The following is a 22,180-nucleotide window of genomic DNA, read 5'->3' on the forward strand; positions in this document are numbered from 1 at the left end:
CTCCCAGGCTGGAGTGCAGTGGCGCGATCTTGGCTCACTGCAACCTCTGCCTCCCGGGTTCAAGCAATTCTCTGCCTCAGCCTCCCAAATAGCTGGGATTATAGGCGCCTGCCACCATGCCTGGCTAATTTTTGTATTTTTAGTAGAGACGGGGTTTCACCATCTTGGACAGGCTGGTCTTGAACTCCTGACCTTGTGACCTCGTGATCCACCTGCCTCAGCCTCTCAAAGTGCTGGGATTACAGGCATGAGATGCCGTGCCCCGGCCTTTTTTTTTTTTTTTTTTAAGTATTTCCTGTCTTTCTGGCACAGCAAGATGTTGCAAGCACATCTTATTTCTTTCCTTTGTCAGTCTTGGAATGAGCCATTTTCCATGGAACCCTGGTTCCTTTTAGTGAGCAATCCAATTTGCTGTTGTGTTATTTATATACAGGAATAATCTTTTTTTCCATGCATCAGGACATCGCTAGGAAACTAAATTTAAATTAGATTTTTGATAGTAGGTTTATATTTCTTTGAAGATTTTATGAAGTAATCACATAAGACTCAGCAACTTATTGTCATAAAGCAATTTTTTTCTTCTTTTTCAAATCCATAATGAGTTATGTTCTGGTATGTTCTTAATTGTGATCATATGAAATGAGAAAAGATTGTGTGTGTGTGTTTAGCCACTTAACTGTTTATTAAAAACCTGAAGTTTATACTTTTAACTATTTTTAACTAAGTCATCAAACATTCTAATCTGAAGAAAACTGTTGCTTTTTAAGAAACTTTAAAATGAGTTTTAAAAATTGGGCTGGGTGCGGTAGCTCATACCTATAATCCCAGCACTTCGGGAGGCTGAGGCATACGGATCCCTTGAGGCCAGGAGTTCAAGATCATCCTGGCCAACGTGGTGAAACCCTGTCTCAACTGAAAAATGCAAAAAAAAAAAGTAGCCAAGTGGGGTGGTGCATGCCTGTAATCCCAGCTACTTGGGTGGCTGGAGCAGGAGAATCACTTGAACCTGGGAGGTGGAGGTTGCAGTGAGCCGAGATCATGCCACTGTACTCCAGCCTGGGCAATAGAGCAAGACTCCATCTCAAGAAAAAAAAAATTAAAAAATTATGAAACAGAATTTTTGTATGTGATTGAAAACTCATCAGTACTTTCTTTTTTTTTTACCCAGGCAGTTACTGTTACATCTTGGTATATTTCGTAGCCAGTTTCTCACCTGTGTATGGATATTTGCTTTATTTACTTATTCAATCTAACTTAATATGTGTTTTTTCAAAGTAATATTTTGAATATTTTAAATTTTCAACCAATTAATATCTGTACATGGTTTTAAAAGTCAGTTTCAAAAGACTTACAATGAAAAACAGTGGTTTCCTATGCAAGTCTCCTAATCTCCTAGTTGTACTGCTTAAACAGAAACATTTTAGCTCTCAAAAATTATTTCTGTAGTCTATACCTTTATATTTATAAGTAGTATACTTATATTTCTCTGTATTTACTTGTGTACTTATATTTCTACTAATATGCTTAATTTTTACTTAGTTTTCATGTCAGTTTAAATGTCTTTTTTTAAGTTAATTTTTTCAGAGAAAAGTAATATATACAAAGTGTACCAAATTTATAAGGTACAAAGAATGTACAGGGGAAAAAAACAAGGCTCCTTGCCATTCTTGTCTTCCTATGACCCAAGTCTTTTCTCTGAAGATGTATCTCTTTCCTCCTGTATTTTATATGTGCATCCAGAGTAGTAGTTCTCAGAGTGTGGTCTGTTGACTCTTGAGGTAGCTCTTCCAAGTGTTCAGGAGGTCTACCAGGTTGAAACTATTTCAGAATATTACCAAGTTCTCATTTTCTATGTAACTGATGTGAACACCAGTTGACATTTGCACTGATGGTGCAAAAAACAGTGGTGCATTAAACTAATGGCCCTGTAGCACAAATCAAGACAGTGGCCAAACTGCATTAGTAATCACTATGTTCTTCATGACTACACATTTGCAGTTAAAAAAAAAAAAATCAGGGCTGGGTATGGTGTCTCACGCCTGTAATCCCAGCACTTTGGGAGGCTGAGGTGGGCACATCACGAGGTCAAGAGATCGAGACCATCCTGGGCAACATGGGGAAACTCCATCTCTACTAAAAATACAAAATTAGCAGGGCGTGGTGGCACATGTCTGTAATCCCAGCTACTCCGGAGGCTGAGGCAGGAGGATGGCTTGAACCCGGGAGGCAGAGGTTGCAGTGAGCCAAGATTGCGCCACTGCACTCCAGCCTGGCGACAGTGTGAGACTCCATCTCAAAAAAAAAAAAAACAATTAATTTGTAAATTTATTTTGATTCTTGAGCACATGTGTGTATGTGTTTTTTTTTGTTTTTGTTTTTTTTTTGTTTTTTTTGAAGCTGAGTCTCACTCCGTTGCCCAGGCTGGAGTGCAGTGGGGCGATCCTGGCTCACTGTAATCTCTGCCTCCCAGGTTGAATCAATTCTCCTGCCTCAGGCTCCGGAGTAGCTGGGATTACAGGCCCGTGCCACCACACCCGGCTACTTTTTGTATTTTTAGTAGAGACGTGGTTTCACTATGTTGGTGAGGCTGGTCTCGATCTACTGACCTCGTGATCCGCCAGCCTCGGCCTCCCAAAGTGCTGGGATTACAGGCATGAGCCACCGTGTCTGGCCAAGCACATGTGTTTTTAATATTCCATGTGACAAAATGGGAAGTTTTTTTTTTTTTTTTTAAACTTCAGGGGTATAAATGCAGGTTTGTTACATAGGTAAACTTGTGTCATAGAGTTTGTTGTACAGATTATTTCACCACCCAGGTATTAAGCCTAGTACCTGTTAGTTATTTTTCCTTATCCTCTCCCTCCTCCCACCCTCCACACTCTGAAAGATTACAGTGAGTTTTCTTCCCCTCAGTGTGTCCGTATGTTCTTGGGAAGGTTGTTACAGGGTCTTCCATTGCATACCAAAGTATGATGGTTATTTTGAGAAAAGAACTTGTTTGATTTAGTTATAAACTGGATTAGCAAACTAGTCACTTCTTTCATGGAACACATTTTTACTTGAAAGAAGCAAACTGTAGTTGTGTGAACTTGGATATTTGTACATATTTTCTCAAAAATAAATGAAGTGAGCCTTTCACTTCAAGAAAAACAAATGACAGAATTTATTGCCAAGATAAAATTCAAACTTTCAAGCAAAAATTAGAATTGTGGAAAACTCCTATCAGTCACTGTAATTTTGGCAGTTTCTCAGGACTTTGCAATGAGATTGGTTGTGTTATTAACAAAACTTATTTTTTTACTGTTACATAATGAAATGTGTCATGTTTGAAAGAGGTGCCTAACTTGGTGAAACAATATTTTTCAGATGACCATGATGTTACAAAGTCATGTCTGGGTGAAAGATCTATGTAAAGTGCAGTATCGAGCAGTTGTTTTTTCACTGATAGTATGAGGTTTCATTGATATGGTTTCAAATTCCACATTGCAATTAAGTTCAAACTGCCTTTGTAAAGTTTTGGGGTAGTATCAAAGAGGAATAACACCCACACTTACCTGAAAAGGTTATTAAAAATACTACTCCCTTTTTCAACTACATATTTGTGTGAAACTGGATTTTCTTATAATTTAACCAGAACAGCATATCATGATAAATGGAATACAGATGCAGATGTGACAATCCAGCTTTCTTGTGTTAAGCTAGTCATTAGAGAGATTTGCAAAAAATGTATAGCATTACTGCTCTTATTAAAGTTTTGAAAATATTTTAATAAAAGTTACTTATATTAGATATAATGGGTTTGCAGTGGGGTTTGTTTATTTTTGAGACGGAGTCACACTGTCACCCAGGCTGGAGTGCAGTGGTGCAATCTCAGTTCACTGCAATCTCCGCCCCCCAGGTTCAAGCAATTCTGCTGCCTCAGCCTCGCGAGTAGCTGGGATTACAGGCATGCACCATCACACCCGGCTAATTTTTGTATTTTTAGTAGAGACAGGGTTTCACTATGTTTCCCAGGCTGGTCTCGAATTCCTGACCTCAGGTGATCCGCCCACCTCAGCCTCCTCAAGTGCTGGGATTACAGATGTCAGCCACTGTGCCCGGCCTATTACTGCAGTTTTAAAATAATACATTTTAAAGCATTTATGAGTTTTACTTTCTAATAGGGTAAGGGTATTACTTCGTTCTCACACTGCTATAAATAACTGAGACTGGGTAATTTATAAAGAAAAGGGGTTTAATTGGCTCAAGGTTCCATAGGCTTTATAGGAAGCGTAGCAGCATCTGCTTCTGGGGAGGCCTCTGAGCTTTTACTCATGGTAGAGGGCAAAGCAAGAGTAGGTGTCTTACATGGCAGGAGCAGGAGAGAAGGGGGAAGTGCCACACAATTTTAAAAAACCACATCTCATGAGAACTCCATAATGAGAACAGCACCAAAGGGATGATGCTGAACCATTAGAAATTGCCCAGATAATCCAGTCATCTCCAGGCAGGCCCCACCTCCAACAATGGGAATTACACTTTGACCTGAGATTTGGGTGAGGACACAGATCCAGACCATATCAATAAGTATCAGTAGATATAACCCACATAATAAAAGCTTTTTCAGATCTTCCAGTGATTTTTTTTTTCCCTTTTTTTTTTGAGACAGGGTCTCTGTTACCCAGGCTAGAGTGCAGTGGTGAGATCTTAGTTCACTACATTCTCTGCCTCCTGGGCTCAGGCAGTCCTCCCACTTCAGCCTCCCAAGTAGCTGGGACTACAGGCATGTACCACCACACTTGGCTCATTTTTCTATTTTTAGTAGAGACGGGTTTCACCATGTTGTCCAGGCTGATCTCAAACTGCTGGGCACCCGGCCCATTTTTAAGATTATGAAGGACCTCAGGACCGGGCCTGGTGGCTCACATCTGTAATCGCAGCACTTTGGGAGGCCGAGGCAGGCGGATCACCTGAGGTCAGGAATTTGAGACCAGCCTGGCCAACTTGGGGAAACCCTGACTCTACTAAAAATAGAAAACAGCCAGGTATGGTGGCGGGCGCCTATAATCCTAGCTATTCGGGAGGCTGAGGCACGAGAATTGCTTGAACTGGGAGGCAGATGTTTCAATGAGCCAAGATGGCACCACTCCGCTCCATCCTGGGTGACAGAGCTGAACTCCATCTCAAAAAAAAAAAAAAAAAAAAAGATAACTGCTGCTGCAGAGAATTAACCAATTTTTGATGGTAGATGAGCCCACTCTTCTCCTTTCATCCCATCTTTCAGTTATGTCAGAATTTTTTATTATTTTAAACAACAATTCAGCAAATGCCTATTGAATGCCAAATAATGTGTTCTAAGCTTTTGGGCACATAGTAGTGATCAAAACGAAATCTCTGCTCTGGTGGGGAGACAAATTTTGTAGATGGTCATTGTGGAAATAAGTGAGCTGGAAAAGGAAGATAGAGGGTGGGGTTAACTTTTTATTTTTTTGCCTTTCCACAAAAATTTTAATGTTGGTATTAACTACTAATGTAAGGTGGTCAGGGAAGGTATCATGGATAAGGAAACATTTGAACACAGATGTAAAGGAAGTGAATGAGTGAGCCTCATGGTTATCTGGGGGAAGAGCATTCAAGGCAGCGTGACTAGCCATAGCATGGTTGACCTGCTTGAGAAATAGCCTAGAAACTACTGGGGCTTTAGTGGAGTAGGTGAGGAGGAGAATGGTGGTCTCTGAGAACAGAGGTATCAAGGGTTCATGTTCTTCAGTTATATGAAATACTTACATTGCCTTTGATAACTTCTTAGCCATTTTTTACCTCTCTTCTCTTTTCTGGATTTCCTGTCAATCAGGTAACAGGATTCTATTGCCATCTCTACTTTGCCTGCTATTAGTTCCTATTTTTGTTGTTGATTAAAAAAAAATTCTTTTTACTATCAGTTTAGTGGGGATTGGAGGGAGATTTGAAATAAAGGTCTTGTATAACTTACCATGTTTTTAAAAAATGTGAACTTTTGCTTTTGATAATCATGACAGTTTTACCAGGAAAAAGTTATATTAGTGACATGGAAATGGGCTCTCCACATTTGGCGAATAGGTTCACTTTAGGAAGACTAAGTCTATTTTGACAGCTAGGTTCTTTAATAGAAAATACTTAATACTTTTATTAAGTGAAGAAAATCATGTGATATAAGATTTGTTACAGAACACCTACAAAACATATATTATCATGGGATTTTATTTTACTTTTTATGAAATCATGTTTAAAGAACTAAGTACAGTAGTCCTCCCTTATCCATGAGGGATACAGTCCAAGACCCCCAGTAGATGCTTAACAGCCACAACATGCATACCTATTATAAAGTTTAATTTATACATTGGGCAGAGTAAGACATTAATAGCAATAACTAATAAAAAAATTTATAACTATATTTAATAAAAATTGTGTGAATGTGGTCTCTCAAAATATTGTACTCACCTTTCTTGTGATGACGGAAAATGATGAGAAAATGGCGAAATGAGGTTAATGACATGGGCACTGTGTAGGCATTCATAAGCGTTTAAAGCTTGTGAGCTGTTTATTTCTGGAGTTTTTTCTTTAATATTTTTGGACTATGGTTGACCATAGGTAACTGAAACCGTAGACAGTAAATTGTGGTTAAGGGGAGACTACTGTATAGTGGTGGTTAAAACTCACCATTCTATTTTCTTGGCTATCTTCCCGCCATTTCTCTGATGTATCCTTATCCTTATTCTCCACTTGAAATTTTACTTTTAAAGATCAACTCTTAAACTTCTTTCAGGTTTTTCCTTTAGAATGAATAGCTGTCCCTTCCGTTTTCCCATGGTATTTGGTACTTTGTTATTTGTAGCAGTTACCATGCTTTATTAGAACATTCTTCTGTGAGGGACAAGTTCCTGAAAATCTGCATGGTAAATACGGGAAGTACGGTTGAGTAACATATGTAATAATCTTATGTAAAAGTAGTCATGGGAACTGAAGTTCTGAGCGAAAGCCCTCATAACTGTGCATTTAATTAAAAAAAAAAAAAAAGAGAGAGAGTGACCAAACTCAACAACTTAGATAGTCATTTAGATCCAGGCTTTGCTATCAGGCCTTAGGCAAGTCACTTCTGTAATCTTCAGTCCCTATAGTTCTTAGTAAAGATAAAATGAAATAAAAATGTGGCACACAGTTCCCTACAGGCTCTACCTGATCTGGCCCTGACTACCTCTGATGTCATTGTGTGCCATTTCCCTTTCCTTCCACTTCCCTTCTTTTAGTTCTTTGCACCTGTTAGGCATATTCCTGTCACATAGTCTTTCCTATTTTTTCTCTCCCAGGAATACTCTTCCTCCAGAATTGTGTGGCTTGACTGACTAGTGGCTAGTTTCTTGTCATGATTCATGTCTTTAGCTTCTTAGAGAGGATCCTGTTGATGGTCAACCTTTACCATTTGTTTTGTTTTCTTTCTTCCTTTTTTGTAATAAGATCTCATTATGTTGCCAGCGCCGGATTGCAGTTGGCTATTCACAGGTGCTATTAAAGCTTACTGCAGCCTTGAACTCCTGGCCTCAAGTGATCCTACTGCCTGTTTAATTTTCTTTTTTCTTTTTTCGAGACAAGGTCTCACTCTGTTTCGCAGGCTGGAGTGCAGTGGCTCAATGTCAGCTCACTGCAACCTCTGCCTCCTGGGCTCAAGCGATCCTCCCACCTCAGCCTCCTGAGTAGCTGGGACAGGCATGTACCACCACACCCAGCTAAGTTTTTGTAGAGACATGCTTTTGCCCTGTGGCCCAGGCTGGTCTGGAACTCCTGAGCTCAAGCCATCTGCCCACCTTGACCTCCCAAAGTTATGGGATTACAGGTGTGAGCCGCCACACTCGGCCTTTTTCTTTTTTGAGACAGAGTCTGGCTCTGTTGCTCAGACTGGAGTGCAGTGGCATGATCCCTGCTTACTGCAACCTCCACCTCCTAGGCTCAAACCATCCTCCCACCTCAGCCTCTCCAGTAGCTGGGACTACAGGTGCGTGCTACCACACCCAGCTAATTTTTAAAAAATTTTTTGTAGAGACAGGGTTTTGCCGTGTTGCCCAGGCTGGTCTTGAACTCCTGAGCTCAAGCGATCTGCCTGCCTCAGCCTCCCAAACTGCTGGAATTACAGGTGTGAGCCACTGCACGTGGCCTATTTTCTTAATAGCACGTGTTTCGCTCTAAAATTATCTTGGTTTTTTGGTCTCATTTGCATGTAATTTCCATGAGAGCAAAGACTTTCTATGTCCTGTTCATGGCTGATGCCAGTGCCTAAAACAAGTGCCTAGCTCATTATAGGCTTTCAATAAATATTTATTGAATGAGAACCATAAATGAATAAGTGATAGCTAATGTATTGTCAGTGATACTGTATCTTCTAAAATATTAATAAGCTACTGTAAAATTAATTTCTCTTTCCTGAGTGACTTTTCTTGGTTTTGTTCTCATTCCAGATGCTTGGGATGGAAGAAGTTTGAGTGACCTATCCTGTGTTTATCCTCCTTGCCGTAGCTGAGTTGATCTTTTTGAAACCCTCTTCCCAGACTCTTGGATTTATTTATTTTATTCCAGTGTGAATGCATGTTTTTTCCCCCATAGATGGCAGTTCTGGATTAGCACTTTTAAGGTCTCAACTTTGTTTTTAGTTATCTTCCTTTAACAAGCTTCAATTTAAAATATTCCTTCTTTTCTCTCCCAATTATCTTTACTGATCCTTAGTTGTCTCTTTTTATTATCTCCAACAGAAAGAACTTGCTGTTTAGGTTTACTGAAACTAAAATTCTGAAGATTGCAAAAAAGTATATAGGTAAATGTGTGTAGATGAGACTTAACGTGTACAAGAATTCACATTAGGATTAAGGTTACTATTTTTATCTAGAATATGAAATTTGTTAGGAAAGGGTAGCACCTTACTATCTTTTTATCACCTTGATCAGTGACGTACAGTAAAAATTCAAACCATAAAAGGTTTGTTAAATAAAGTAGCTGACATCAGTATGCAGGATAATGAATTCTTGGTTTCCCCAAACCAGTATTCTAGAGTTGTTTAATATCTTGGTGTTTTTTGTTTCTTGTAACAAGAATTTTCACTTCACTGTCTGAATATACTGATCCAAGGAAAGCAAAAATGGCATTTAGTCAAAGATAACCTTGGAAATCCCTAAAGTTGCCCACATATACATTATAAATATGCAGTCTCTGGAAGTCTAGCACTTCCCGTTTTCCCTCCACTATTGGAATAAATCATGTTTTCATTGTTAAATATCAGAGAAAGAGTAGGTTTGTGTATATGGCCTATAATATGGGAAAAATAAATGGCTCTAAAGATTAGAATCTGACAGCATAGTAAGATGCTCACATTCTGAGAGACACTTGGGAAGTGAGACCCAATGGAGAGCAGCAAAATTTAATCTCCTATTTTGTGTTGATTCTAGGCATATAATCAGCAGAAGGGCAAGCATAATCTCCTACATGGTTTAAATTATTTTTTTCTTGTCAAGTTCACTTTATGGGCTCGATGTCTATCTAGAGGTGTTCTCCCAAATTCCAACTTTCAGTATGCCTGTACTGTCAGCCATTAAAGTGTCAGTAAGTCTTCCTGGTTTTCCTCTTACAACTCAAGTTCTCTTTCTTTAGTACATACTGTTTGTTTATTTGTCGAGACAGTCTCACCTATGTTGCCTAGGCTGATCTCAAACTCCTGGGCACAAGCAGTCCTCCCTGCATGAAGTGCTGGGATTACAGGCACGAGCCACTGCACCCAGCCTCTAGAACATAGGCTTTCATTACTATTCTCCAGATTACATATTTTGACTGACCTAAATCATATATGTAGAGTAAAAACAAATTTTATCTAAATAAACTGATTGGACTTCATTCAAAGAGAAATTGTTTCCTTGGGCAGTTTTGCTCCCAACATTAGATCCTGCATTCTCAGGACAGCTGTCATCTTTTTAATTTAGTTTTCTGATTTTATTTTTATTTATTTTGTTACTCCAACCTTTGCTTTGGCCTTTAACAACTCAGTGTTTTGGTCTAATCTTCAAGAGGAATTTGAGGTTCACTTGAATAAGACTAGTTTGAGGTGGGTGTAGCTAGAGGATTGAAGTCGTACCAAAAAAAAAAAATGTATGTATATGTATATGTGATGATCGTGGGTAGGGGGAAGAATTCAGAGGGAAGAAGCTTGTTGACGTCTTTGCCTGGACGATTTCTAAAAACTAGCTGACTCGTCATCTTTAAAACAACAACAATAAAAGCTATCATATGCATATGTTACTTTGTTTAATATTTACATCAACCCTTTGTGGTAAATATTTTCATTTTTCAGATGAGGAAATTCAGGCACAGAATGATTAATAATTTGCTAATGAGTCACAGCAGTGATGGGGATGTGGAGATTTAAATCAATGCATTTTGAGTTGCCTGAGTAAAGAATTCCAAAATTTAGGAAGTCACTATTTCTGTATTTCCTTCTAAGGAAAACCATCTAAAGTATATTTTTATCTCCAGTAGGCGTGGTCATTGTCAAGAGAAGGAAAGGTTGGTGATTTTATTTGGGTGATGGGATTGGGACTTAATTTCTCTGTGCTTTTTCTGTGTATTCCAGATTTTATATAGTGAACTTATTTTAAAAACCAACCAAGTTGATGTTTGATGTATAATTTATATACAATATGGGGCACATGTTTTATATATAGTTGGATGAATTTTGGCAAATGTGTCTGTCCATGCAGTCAGCACCCCAATCAGGACATAAAACATTCCATCACTCTAGAAAGTTCCTTTGTGCTCTTTTGCCATCAGCCACCCACATCTCCTGCCTCAGGCAACTACTCATCTGATTTTTGACATCATAGATGAGTTTTCTTTGTTTTAGAATTTCATGTAGGTAGTAGTATTATTACTCTTGTGTTTGATACTCTGCTCATCAAATGTTTTCCCTTTAGCATTTTATTATGCAAAATTGCAAACAGAAAAGATGAAAGAATTGTACAGTGAACGCCCATCTCCCTGCCACCTAGATTCTATGATTAACAATTTGCTATTTTTTTGCTTTATATTTCTAGCCATCTGTTTGTTCCTCCAACCGTCCATCAACCAAACCTGTTGCTTTTTATGCATTTTAAAGTTACAAAAATAAAAAAAATAAAGTTACAGACGCCAGTGCATTTTACCCCTAAAAAACTACAGTTTCATGTCACTAACTAGAGTCAAATATTTGTTTACAGTTATTTATTTTTTTTCTTTGAGATGGAGTCTTGCTCTGTCGCCCAGGCTGGAGTGTAATGGCATGATCTTGGCTCACTGCAACCTCCGCCTCCCGGGTTCAAGCAGTTCTCTGCCTCAGCCCCCCGAGTAGCTGGGATTGCAGGCACCCGCTACCACGCCCAGCTAATTTTTTTGTATTTTTAGTAGAAATGGGGTTTCACCATCTTGGCCAGGCTGGTCTTGAACTCCTGACCTTGTGATCTGCCTGCCTCAGCCTCTTGAAGTGCTGGAATTCCAGGCTGTTTACAGTTTTTAAAGTAAACTTTACATACGGTGAAATGCACAAATCTTAAGTATACCATTTAAGTTTTGCCAAATGCGTCTATTTATTGCCCAAATCCTTATGAAGGTATTGAACACGAACAACCATGACCTCAAAAAGTTACATGCTCCTTCCTTGTCAGTCGTTTCCCCATCCCTTGAAGACACAACCAATGTTCAATTTTTTTTTTTTTTTTACTTTAGGTTAGCTTTGCCTGTCTGGAATTTCAAATAAATAGAAGCATACAGATACTTTGTGTCTAGTTTTCCCTTAGCATGATATTTTTGAGATTAATCCGTATTGATACATGTATCAGTTGTTCCTTCTTTGTTGTTGCTGTTTGGTATCCCGTTGTAGCTGTATAACATAATTTATCCATTCACTTGGAGATTTATTTTTTCTCTAATTTTTGGCTATTATGAGTAAAGCGATGAACATTCATATACAAGTCTTTGTATTCACATTTTCCAACTTAGGCATGGAATTACTGGATCATACGTTAGATGTGTGCATAACTAACATTATTAGAAGCTGCCAGAGAGTCATGTGTGGAGTTCCAGTTGTGGAATATCCTTGCCAATGTTTGGTGGTTTTGGTCTTTTTAGTTTTAGTCGTATTGGGTGTGTAATGGTATATTACTATAGTTTTAATTTGCATTCCTCTGGTGACTAAAGATATTGAAGGTTTTTAAATTTACTTATTGGGTATTTTTGTATGTTTTGTAAAATCTTTTGCCTGTTTTTTGTGGGGTTGTGTTATTAGAATATAAGAATTTTTTATATTCAATATTCAAGTTACGTATATGTGTTTGTATACACACACAAACATATGTATATATAATTTTATCTGTCTTTAGCTTACCAGCTTGTCCTTTTGTTTTCTTAATGCTGTCTCTGAAGAGCGGAGGTTTTGATTTTGATAAAGTCAAGCTTACTAATTTTTTTAAGAAATGGTAGTACTTTCTGTATCCTATGAAATCTTTGCCCATGATATAATCACATAAACTTTCTGCTGTGTTTTTTCTAGAAGCTTTATAGTTTTAGGTTTAGTTAGTTTTTGTATCTGGTGTGAGGTAGGTGTTGAGATTCCTTTTTTTCCTATCTGGCTCTCCAGTTGTTTCACGACCATTTTTGTTTGTTTGTTTTTGGAGACAAGAGTCTTTCTCTGTTGCCCAGGCTGCAGTGCAGTGGCACAGTCGTGGATCACTGCAGCCTCAACCGCCTGAGCTTAAGCGATCCTCCTGCCTCAGCCTCCTGAGTAGCTGAGACTGCAAGGACGCGCCACCATGCCTGACTAGTTTTAAAATTTTTTTGTAGAGACAGGGTCTCACTTTATTGCCCAGGCTGGTCTCGACTCCTGAGCTGAAGCAATCCTCCTGCGTCAGCCTCCCAAAGTGCTGGTATTTACAGGCGTGAGCCACCGCACTCAGCCTACCACCATTTGTTGAAAAAACAGTTCCTTCCTCATTATCTTGGCACTTTTGTTGGAAAATCATTTGATGATATATTTAAGTCTGTTTCTGGACTCTCTAGTCTGTGCTTACACCAATAGCCCCAGTGTTGATACAATTGGATTTAAATCTGTCAGTTTGCTGTTTGTTTTCTGTTTGTCCCACCTGTCCCTTTTCTCTTTTCCTGCCTCCTTTTGGATTGAGGGTTTTTAAAAATCATATTACATTTATTACCACTTTTGGCTTATACTTTAAAAAAAAATCTTTTGTGGTTCTTTTAGGGTTTACAGTATGCATCTTTGTCACAGTCTTTCTTCAAGGAATAATAGATGGTTGTATGTGTAATATGAGAAACTTAAAACAGTATACTTTCATTTGTTCCCCTCCTGTCCTTTGTGTTAATATTGTCACGTATTTTATTTTATTTTATTTTATTTTTTTGAGACAGAGTCCCATTCTGTCACCCAGGCTGGAATGCAGTGGCACAATCTTGGCTCACTGCAACCTCCACCTCCTGGGTTCAAGCGATTCTCTTGCCTTAGCCTCCCGAGCAGCTGGGATTATAGGTGCACCACCATGTCCAGCTAATTTTTTTGTATTTTTAGTAGAGATGGGGTTTCACCATGTTGGCCAGGCTGGTCTTAAACTCTGACCTCAGGTGATCCGCCCACCTTGGCCTTTCAAAGTGCTGGGATTACAGGCGTGAGCCACTGCGCCTGGCCACGTATTTTACTTTTACATGTTATCAGCTTTGGGAGGATTTATTTTTCATATTTTGGGATATTTCATCTTAGCTAGAGCATAGTCTTTGTGAGGGTGACTATCTCTGTGAGGGAAGATGCTAGTAGAACCCACTTTATTCCATTGTGCTTTTTACAAGTGACCAAATGGTGATGACTTAATATCAAAGTCAGTATGACTTAATATCAAATATCAAAGTTTTCTGATCTGAAATTATCAAATTCTAAAGAAAAAGTCTTTAGAATTTGATAATTTCAGATCAGAAAACTTTGATATTTGAGTCTGAAGAAAGGTGATTAGGTAATATAGAACGATACCAAAATTTGAACTTGGAGCATTTGTGAGTGAGTGTCCAGAATATTACCCAGTAATTTGACTCAAGGAAATTATTCAGTGGCCGGGCGCAGTGGCTCATGCCTGTAATCCCAACACTTTGAGAAGTTGAGGCAGGTAGATCACTTGAAGCCAGGAGTTTGAGACCAGACTGGGCAACATGGCAAAACCCCGTCTCTGCAAAAAATTAAAAAAATTAGCTGGGCATGATGGCTCATGTCTCTAGTCCCAGTTACCTGGGAGGCTGAGGCGGGAGGATCACTTGAGCCCGGGAAGTCAAGGCTGCAGTGAGCTGTGATCCTGCCATTGTGCTCCAGCCTGGGCAAAAGCAAGAGCTTATCTCAAAAACAAACAAACAAAAATTAAAATGATTTTGCTAAATTGTAAGTTAATTATTTTCAGGTTCTGATTTTGTCATTCAGTTTATATGCAATTCTTTTTTAGCTATGTGTCATTTGAGAATGTGACATTTTGTTTATGCCCTCACATGAAATCATGGCTAAAAACAGATTTTGGAATACATGTTATCAGCAAATTTTTAACTGTGAACATTGTTTTACGCTGCTAATTATATATTTTTAGACAAGTTTTGGGATTGATTCTTTTTGTTTTAATTTAAGAAAAATATTTATTTTGAAATTAATAGACCCATTACATGTAAATATAAATAGTATTTTATGAAAACTTTTTCAAAACAAAAACATTGAGAAGAGCAAATTTCATATTTTTGCAGCTTTGTCTGTCTTGATAGATGACAGATGGATTCCACATCTGTTTTATTTATTTATTTATTTTTTCTTTCTTTTTTCGAGACGGAGTCTCACTCTGTCGCCCAGGCTGGAGTGCAGTGGTGTGATCTCAGCTCACTCCAACCATTGCCTCCTAGGTTTAAGCGATTCTCCTGCCTCAGCCTCCCAAGTAGCTGGGATTACAGGTGCCCACCACCACACCTAACTAATTTTTATATTTTTATTAGGGACAGGGTTTTACCATGTTGACCAGGCTGGTCTTGAACTCCTGACATCAGGTGATCTGCCCACTTTGGCCTCCCATAGTGCTGGGATTACAGTCATAAGCCACCACATCTGACCTCCACATCTGTTTTAATCTTTGAAGTGTATTATAAGTTATAGTTCTCCCTGCTTGAAGGTAATGGAAAAGTTGAGACTGGGTTGCCTGATGAGAGATGTAGGGAGCTTAGTATTAATGTTGAAGATTAAAGGAGAGCCTGTGGTTTTAGGTCTAATACAGTAGATTCCTTCTCCTGTTATTTAATTGGAATGAATTCTGAGGGAAATTTTGTAATTCTGTGGGCTTTTGTCTAGTTTTTCATATGCTCAAAAGTGTCTGAAGAAGTCATCTAATTTACCCTTTTCTCCCTAACGGTCATTGTTCTAGACAGATAGTTGTTTGAATTTGGCATCTTGAAGATTAAAAATTGTCTATCAGAAGATTGTATTTTGTCTTTCATATAACTTGTTTTATACATTTTTAGGTATACTTCATCATTAATTATATAGTTTATTCAGGGAAACTCTGCCATGAAAAATAGGGTAATTGGGTCTCTGTTCTTCGAATTTCACTGTCTTATCCTTCCTGGAAAACTTTTCCTGGTACGCCCTACCCTTCAGAATCGGATTAGATTCTACTTCTATTAAGTTTCAATGCATACCTCTATCATAACACTTATACTGCATTTTGATTACCTACTGATATTTCTCACTAACTGCTAGACTATAACTTCCTCAGGACTGGTCTGTGTCTTTATTCATTCTTGTGTTTACAATACTTGGGGCATTCTAGCACATTTAAGGTACTCAGAAAGTGTTTATTCCACAGTGTATTAGTTTGCTCGGGCTGCGGTAATGAAATGCCACAGATGGAGTGGCTTAAACCACAAAACTTTACTTACTCCTAGTTCTGTAGAGTGTAAGTCCAGTATTAAGGTATCAGCAGGTTTGGTTTTTCCTGAGGCCCCTCTTCTTGGTTTATAAATGATCCCTTGCTGTGTTCTCACATAAACTTTTTTTCTGTGTGTTTGCATCCTGATGTTGCTTTGTGTGTTTAAATTTCCCCTTCTTTTAAGGACTCCAGTCAGATTGGATTAGGACCCATTCCTATGACTTCATCTAACATTAATTACCTCTTTAAATGTCTTATCTCTAAATACAGACACATTTTGAAGTACTGGGTGTTAGGACTTCAACGTATGAATTTGGGGAACACAAAGAAGTTCATAGCACATTGAAACTGACACTTGGCATATGTTCCAACTGAAGATAATGTCTTATGGTTCACTACCAAACTAGGATTGTCAAAGTTGGGACCAAAGATTCCTAGCTTATATAAGAATAAGTGGCTTAAATTTAGTGTTCTTTTTTGTTTGTTTGCCTTTTTTTTTTTTTTTTTTTTTTTGAGATGGAGTCTCGCTCTGTCACCCGGGCGGGAATGCAGTGGTGCGATCTTGCCTCACTGTAACCTCCGCCTCCTGAGTTCAGGTGATTCTCATGCCTCAGCCTTCTGAGTAGCTGGGATTACAGGCATGCATCACCACACCTGGCTGATTTTTGTGTTTTTAGTAGAGACACAGTTTCACTGTGTTGGCCAGGCTGGTCTCGAACTTCTGACCTCAGGTGGTCCACTTGCCTAGGCCTCCCAAAATGTTGGGATTACAGGCGTGAGCCACTGCACCTGGCCTGCTGTTCTGTCTTAATTTCCACTTAGGTAATTATAGTATTTGATAATTAAGACCCTTAGCCTTTAGTGCTTTGAAGTACTACTTATCTGTTCTCATTTAATAGTAGGTTTTCTTTATGCTTTATGTCACAAAAAGATAAAAGACAGGTATACACACTTGGGCATATGTATGCTTTATGTACGTATTGACTATTAATGCATGATTGCTAAACATTTTAACACAAGAAATGTGTTTATTTGGAAAATTACCAGTGGTAATTTGAGAAGATGACATGATTGGATGTTTTCATAGAAAAATTACCTATAATTTTTTGACTTACACATAATTTCTCAGTGTATACAGATGTATGTCTTGCTATCCCAGTGGAGCAACTGGATGGTTTTAGGCCCTTTCTTTTCTCATGGTGGTTCCAACTCTTTTTTTCTTTTTTTTTTTTTTTGAGACAGAGTCTTGCTTTGTCACCTGGGCTGGAGTGCAGTGGCGCAATCTCAGCTCACTGTAATCTGTGCCCCCCAGGTTCAAGCGATTCTCCCACCTCAGCCTCCCAAGTATCTGTGATTACAGGTGCCTGCCACCACACCTGGCTGATTTTTGTATTTTTAGTTGAGACGGGGTTTCGCCGTGTTGGCCAGGCTGGTCTTGAACTCCTGACCTCAGGTGATCCACCCGCCTTGGCCTCCCAAAGTGCTGAGATTATAGGCGTGAGCCACCGCGACCGGCCTGGTTCCAGCTTTAGATTTTTGGAGATTGGCAGTAGTGAGAGAATGGATGGTGAAGTTAGAGAGCAGGGTAAGCTCCATAGTCACTCATTTCTCTCCTGCCTTTCCTAGGGATCAGGGGAAGTTTGTAAATAATACCCTTGTTTTTAAAAAAATGAATTTATTTTGCAGTAGTTTTACATTTACATTGCAAAAATAGTACACAGAGTTCCCATATATCGCTCACTCAGTTTCCCTTGTTGTTAACATCTTACCCATTACACGTTTGTCATGACTAAGAGACCAACATTGATACATCACCGTTAAATAAACTCCAGATAATATTTCATTGTAGACTCTGGTTTCACAGTTTCTCAGTCTTCCCTTATTTTTTCTAACAGTTTTGTGGGTTACCTGTCAAATATTTTATAGACCATCCCTGAATCTAGGTTAGTGGAATGTTTTTCTCATAGTTTGGGGTTTTGGGAAAGAATACCACAGAAGTAAAGTGCCCTGCCTTTCTCATCACATTGTATCAGGAGTACATGGTGTCAACATGACTTAGCACTGATTTGATCAATTGTGATCAGCTGGCTGAGTAGTGTTTGCCAGGTTTCTCCACTATAAAGTTACTCTTTTCTTGCCTACTTGAGATTGGTGGGGGAGGGGTTGTTAAGCTTCAACTCCTGAATGAGGGAGTGTCCACATAAATGTTTGGAATTCTTCTGTAAGGAAGATTTATTTATATCAGTATGGATTCATGGATATTCATTTTTTTTCTTTTTTTTTTTTGGAGACAAGAGTCTCACTGTTGCCCAGGCTGGAGTATAGTGGTGCTTTCTTGGCTCACTGCAACCTCTGCCTCCCAGGTTCAAGTAATTCTTATGCCTCAGCGTCCCGAGTAGCTGGGGTTACAGGCACACGCCACTACGCCCGGCTAATTTTTGTATTTTTTAGTGGAGACAAAGGTTTCACTATATTGCCCAGGCTGGTCTTGAACTCCTGAGCTTAGGCAATCCGCCTTCCATGGCCTCTCAACGTGCTAGGATTACAGGTGTGAGCCACTGCCGCCAGCCTCATTTTTAAATTTTGGAGTAGAATTAATACTACATTATTTATTTTGTTGTCAAAATTTTTCCAGCTTTGGCCTTTGGGAGCTCTTTCAGCTTGGTTCCAGTGTCCTGTTTGACATGCCTCTATTCTTTTGTGTGTTTCTTTACTTTCTGGCACTACCGGATGCTACAGGCTTGTATTTTCAATGCCCTGGTGAAATCAGCTGTTTTGCCAAGAAACCTTTGTTCTTTTTATTGGAGAATGGTATTACAAGTCAGAATCTGAGCATTGAGACTTAGTGCTCTTTTTATTTGACTCCTCAGTTCCTATGCAGAATGCTTGGAGAATTTGAATCTGGATATTTGGAGGAATAGTGAAGGGTAAAAATACCTGCAGTATCACATTTGTATCATAATACTTGGCAGTATCTATGTGTTGACTTTTCTGCTGTGGAATTATAGAAAGCAGCTTTTCAAAAGCATTTTTCTGTTTCTTAAGAAGTTAGAAAGCTTCAGAAGGAATGTATACTTGTTTTAGGGGCAAGCACATAGGGAAAAGTTGTTAGATTCTTCTGTTTTATTCTGAGTCTAAGAAAAAATGATCTCTCTTTGGGTGCAGAAAGAAAGCATGTTATCAGGAAAACTGCCATGAACAAAGAGGTGTATGTGAAAAATTGTATTAACAGGAATTGCAGACTTTTTTTTTTTTTTTTTTTTTTTTGAGACAGGGTCTTCCTCTATGGACCACCTGGAGTGCAGTGGCATCATCACGGCTCACTGCAGTCCTTACCTCCTGGGCTCAAGCGATTCTCCTACCTCAGCCTTCTGAATAGCTGGGACGTGTGTGCGCCACCACTCTCCCCTAATTTTTGTATTTTTTTAGAGACAGAGTTTCACCATGTTGTCCAGGCTGGTCTCGTCCTGGCCTCAGGCCATCTGCCTGCCTTGGCCTCCGTAAGTGCTGGGATAATACGTGTGAGCCTGACCACTGTGCCTCGCCACCCAATTTCTTGTTATTTTAAAATTCTGTAGTTTGGCCTTTGCTATTTAGCCTTAGTTTTAGATCAGTACTTATTAGGACCAAAGTCGAATTTTTTAAATTCTGTTATTTTTCTTTATAATTTTCTCAAAATAAAAGGGAAATAAAGAATAAAAATAAAATCTGATGGATAAGATAGAAGTCACTTATGTTTTCCTTATCATTTTGAAGGCTTTCTTTGCATACTAGCATATTAGAGATATTGTCATGTTTTGTGTTTTGTATGTTTCTAAATTTTTATTTTATCATTCTTATGAATTCACATATAGTTTTACAATAGTATTGAAATATTTTATGCATTTTAATAAAAATGGAGATAATATTGTTAGTCACAATTGGCATGTTAATGTGGTGAAACTGCTAAAACTGCTCTTTGCCCCCATCACTGTAAGAGCTTCCTCCGTAGTCTTTCTGACTTTCCCTCTAGCCTATTCCCTTCAGCTCCTCAGGTAAAGTCTTCCTAAAACTAGGTTAAACAGAAACCTATAATCCCTCACTCTGATAATTTGACCCTAGCTTATTCTCCCCTACTAAAAAAAAAAAAAGAACAAAAGAACCTACAGCCCCAAGCATTAGAGTATTTAGATGTTGCCATTTCTTAGCATTGTTTGAAGTGAATATTCTTCGCCCACCGTCACCCTGTGCATCCTTCATGGTTTGACTTGGATGTGACTTTCTTTATGAAGCCATTATCAGAGTCCTTAATTGCCTCGTTTTGTTCCTACAGAGTGCTTTTATTTATAGCATGTTTATAACGTATTCTGGTTATTTATTTATTTATTCGAGACAGGTTCTCACGCTCAGGTTGGAGTGCAGTGGCGTGATCTTGGCCCACTGCAGCCTCTGCCCCTGGGCTCAAGTGATCCTCCCACCTCAGCCTCCTGAGTAGCTGGGACTCCAGGTGCACCCCACCACGCCTAGATAACTTTTGTATTTTTAGTAGAGACGGGGTTTTGCCATGTTTTGACCTCCTAGCTCAAGCAGTCTGCCCACCTTGGCCTCCCAGAGTGCTAGGATTACAGGCATGAGCCACTGCTCCTGGCCAATTTTGGTTAAAAAAATATATATATGTATATATATATAGTTTTTTTTTTTAGAGATAGAGTCTTGCTCTGTTGCCAGGCTGGAGTGCAGTGGCATGATTTTGGCTCACTGCAACCTCCACCTCCCGGATTCAAGCGATTCTCCTGCCTCAGCCACTCGAGTAGCTGGGACTACAGGCACGCACCACCACGCCCAGCTGATTTCTGTATTTTTAGTAGAGATGGGGTTTCACCATGTTGGCCAGGATGGTCTTGATCTCTTGACTTCGTGATCTGCCCACTTTGGCCTAATTATTTATATTCTGTAATTCTTTCCATCATACTAAATTGTGAGCTTCTTGAAGGATGGGAACCTGTATTTTCTCTCTCTGCCCACAGATCCAGCATATAAAGTAGTTATTCTGTAATTATTTGAATAATTGAGCATATACCATATTAGTCAACATTTTTCATCTTGCTCGGCCCACCATAATTTTGTTCTACCCTACCTATTTCAAACAGTATTTCCTGGCTCTCACAAGGATGTGCTCACTGCTTCAGTGACATTGTTTTCTCCAAAGAGTTCTGTATAGCAGGGTTCCCCAACCCCTGGGCCACGGACTGGTACCCATCTGTGGCCTATTAGGAACTAGGCCATGTACCAGTAGGTGAGTGGTGGATGAGTAGTGAAGCTTCATCTATATTTACAGCCAGTCCCCGTCACTTACATTACTGCTTGAGTTCTGCTTCCTGTCAGATCAGCAGCGGCATTCTTATAGGAGCATGAACCCTATTGTGAACTGCATGTGGGGGATCTAGGTTGCGTGCTCCTTACGAGAATCTAATGCCTGATGATCTGTCACTGTCTCCCATCACCCCCAGTTGGGACCATCTAGTTGCAGGAGAGCAAGCTCAGGGCTCCCACTGATTCTATATTACGGTGAATTGTATAATATTATATATTGCAATGCAATGATAATAGAAATAAAGTGCACAATAAATGTACTCGGATCATCTCAAACCACACCCACCCACCCCCACCCTGGGTCCGTGCAAAAATTGTCTTCTACGAATCCGTTCCCTGGTGCCAAAAAGGTTGGAAACCGCTGCTGTGTAGGCCACGATAATTTTTATTTTTGTATTTTTAAGTTTGATTTTCTAGAGATCGTAAATGTGTCATTCAGCATATGTGACAATGCTTATTCATAAGAGAAACACCAAGCCATTTAATAGCATTGACAAAAAAATTAATAGTTCAGTATGTAAAATGTGCTGCTGTAAAGATTTAAGAGCTTATTTCGGAATATGGTTTAATTTTACATTTACCTGTTACAGATTGTTAAATTTTGAAGACATGTTGAAGCAGCCATCTTTTCCGTATATTTATAAAAACATCAATTGTCTTTAGGTTTGGCTTCTATCACTTTAAAAGAGAGAACTCTTCAGTTCCAATCTCCAAGGAAATCTGGAAGCCACTTAAAGTTCAGTTTTGGAAACAGGAAGTTAAAATAACAGAAATCTCTAAGAGTAGTTTGTAAGTTTGAAGCTTTGAAAGTTGACAGATTTATTACTTGAATTATCAAGAACAAAAGGTCCTGG

At 39.0% G+C, this 22,180-nt stretch overlaps 1 protein-coding gene across 27 annotated transcripts in view; it reads left to right on the forward strand.

Annotated features, from left to right (window-relative positions):
• Positions 1-22,180, forward strand: part of RNF111 (ring finger protein 111) — a 163,874-nt gene that overhangs the window by 61,974 nt on the left and 79,720 nt on the right. For 3 of the 27 annotated variants that reach the window (XM_054667605.2, XM_054667606.2, XM_054667608.2), the window contains exon 2: positions 8,469-8,641. The exons of 23 other annotated variants lie outside the window; for them this stretch is intronic. In XM_054667605.2, coding sequence (XP_054523580.1) covers positions 8,592-8,641 — 50 coding nt within the window. In that variant the 5' untranslated portion in view covers positions 8,469-8,591. Of the gene's footprint in view, positions 1-8,468; positions 8,642-8,759; positions 8,822-22,180 lie in introns of all 27 variants that reach the window. One more of the 27 variants, XM_063795060.1, reaches the window with a different exon arrangement.

Source organism: Pan troglodytes, chromosome 16, assembly GCF_028858775.2.
Source record: "Pan troglodytes isolate AG18354 chromosome 16, NHGRI_mPanTro3-v2.0_pri, whole genome shotgun sequence".
In the NCBI taxonomy this organism is placed as follows: Eukaryota; Metazoa; Chordata; class Mammalia; order Primates; family Hominidae; genus Pan; species Pan troglodytes.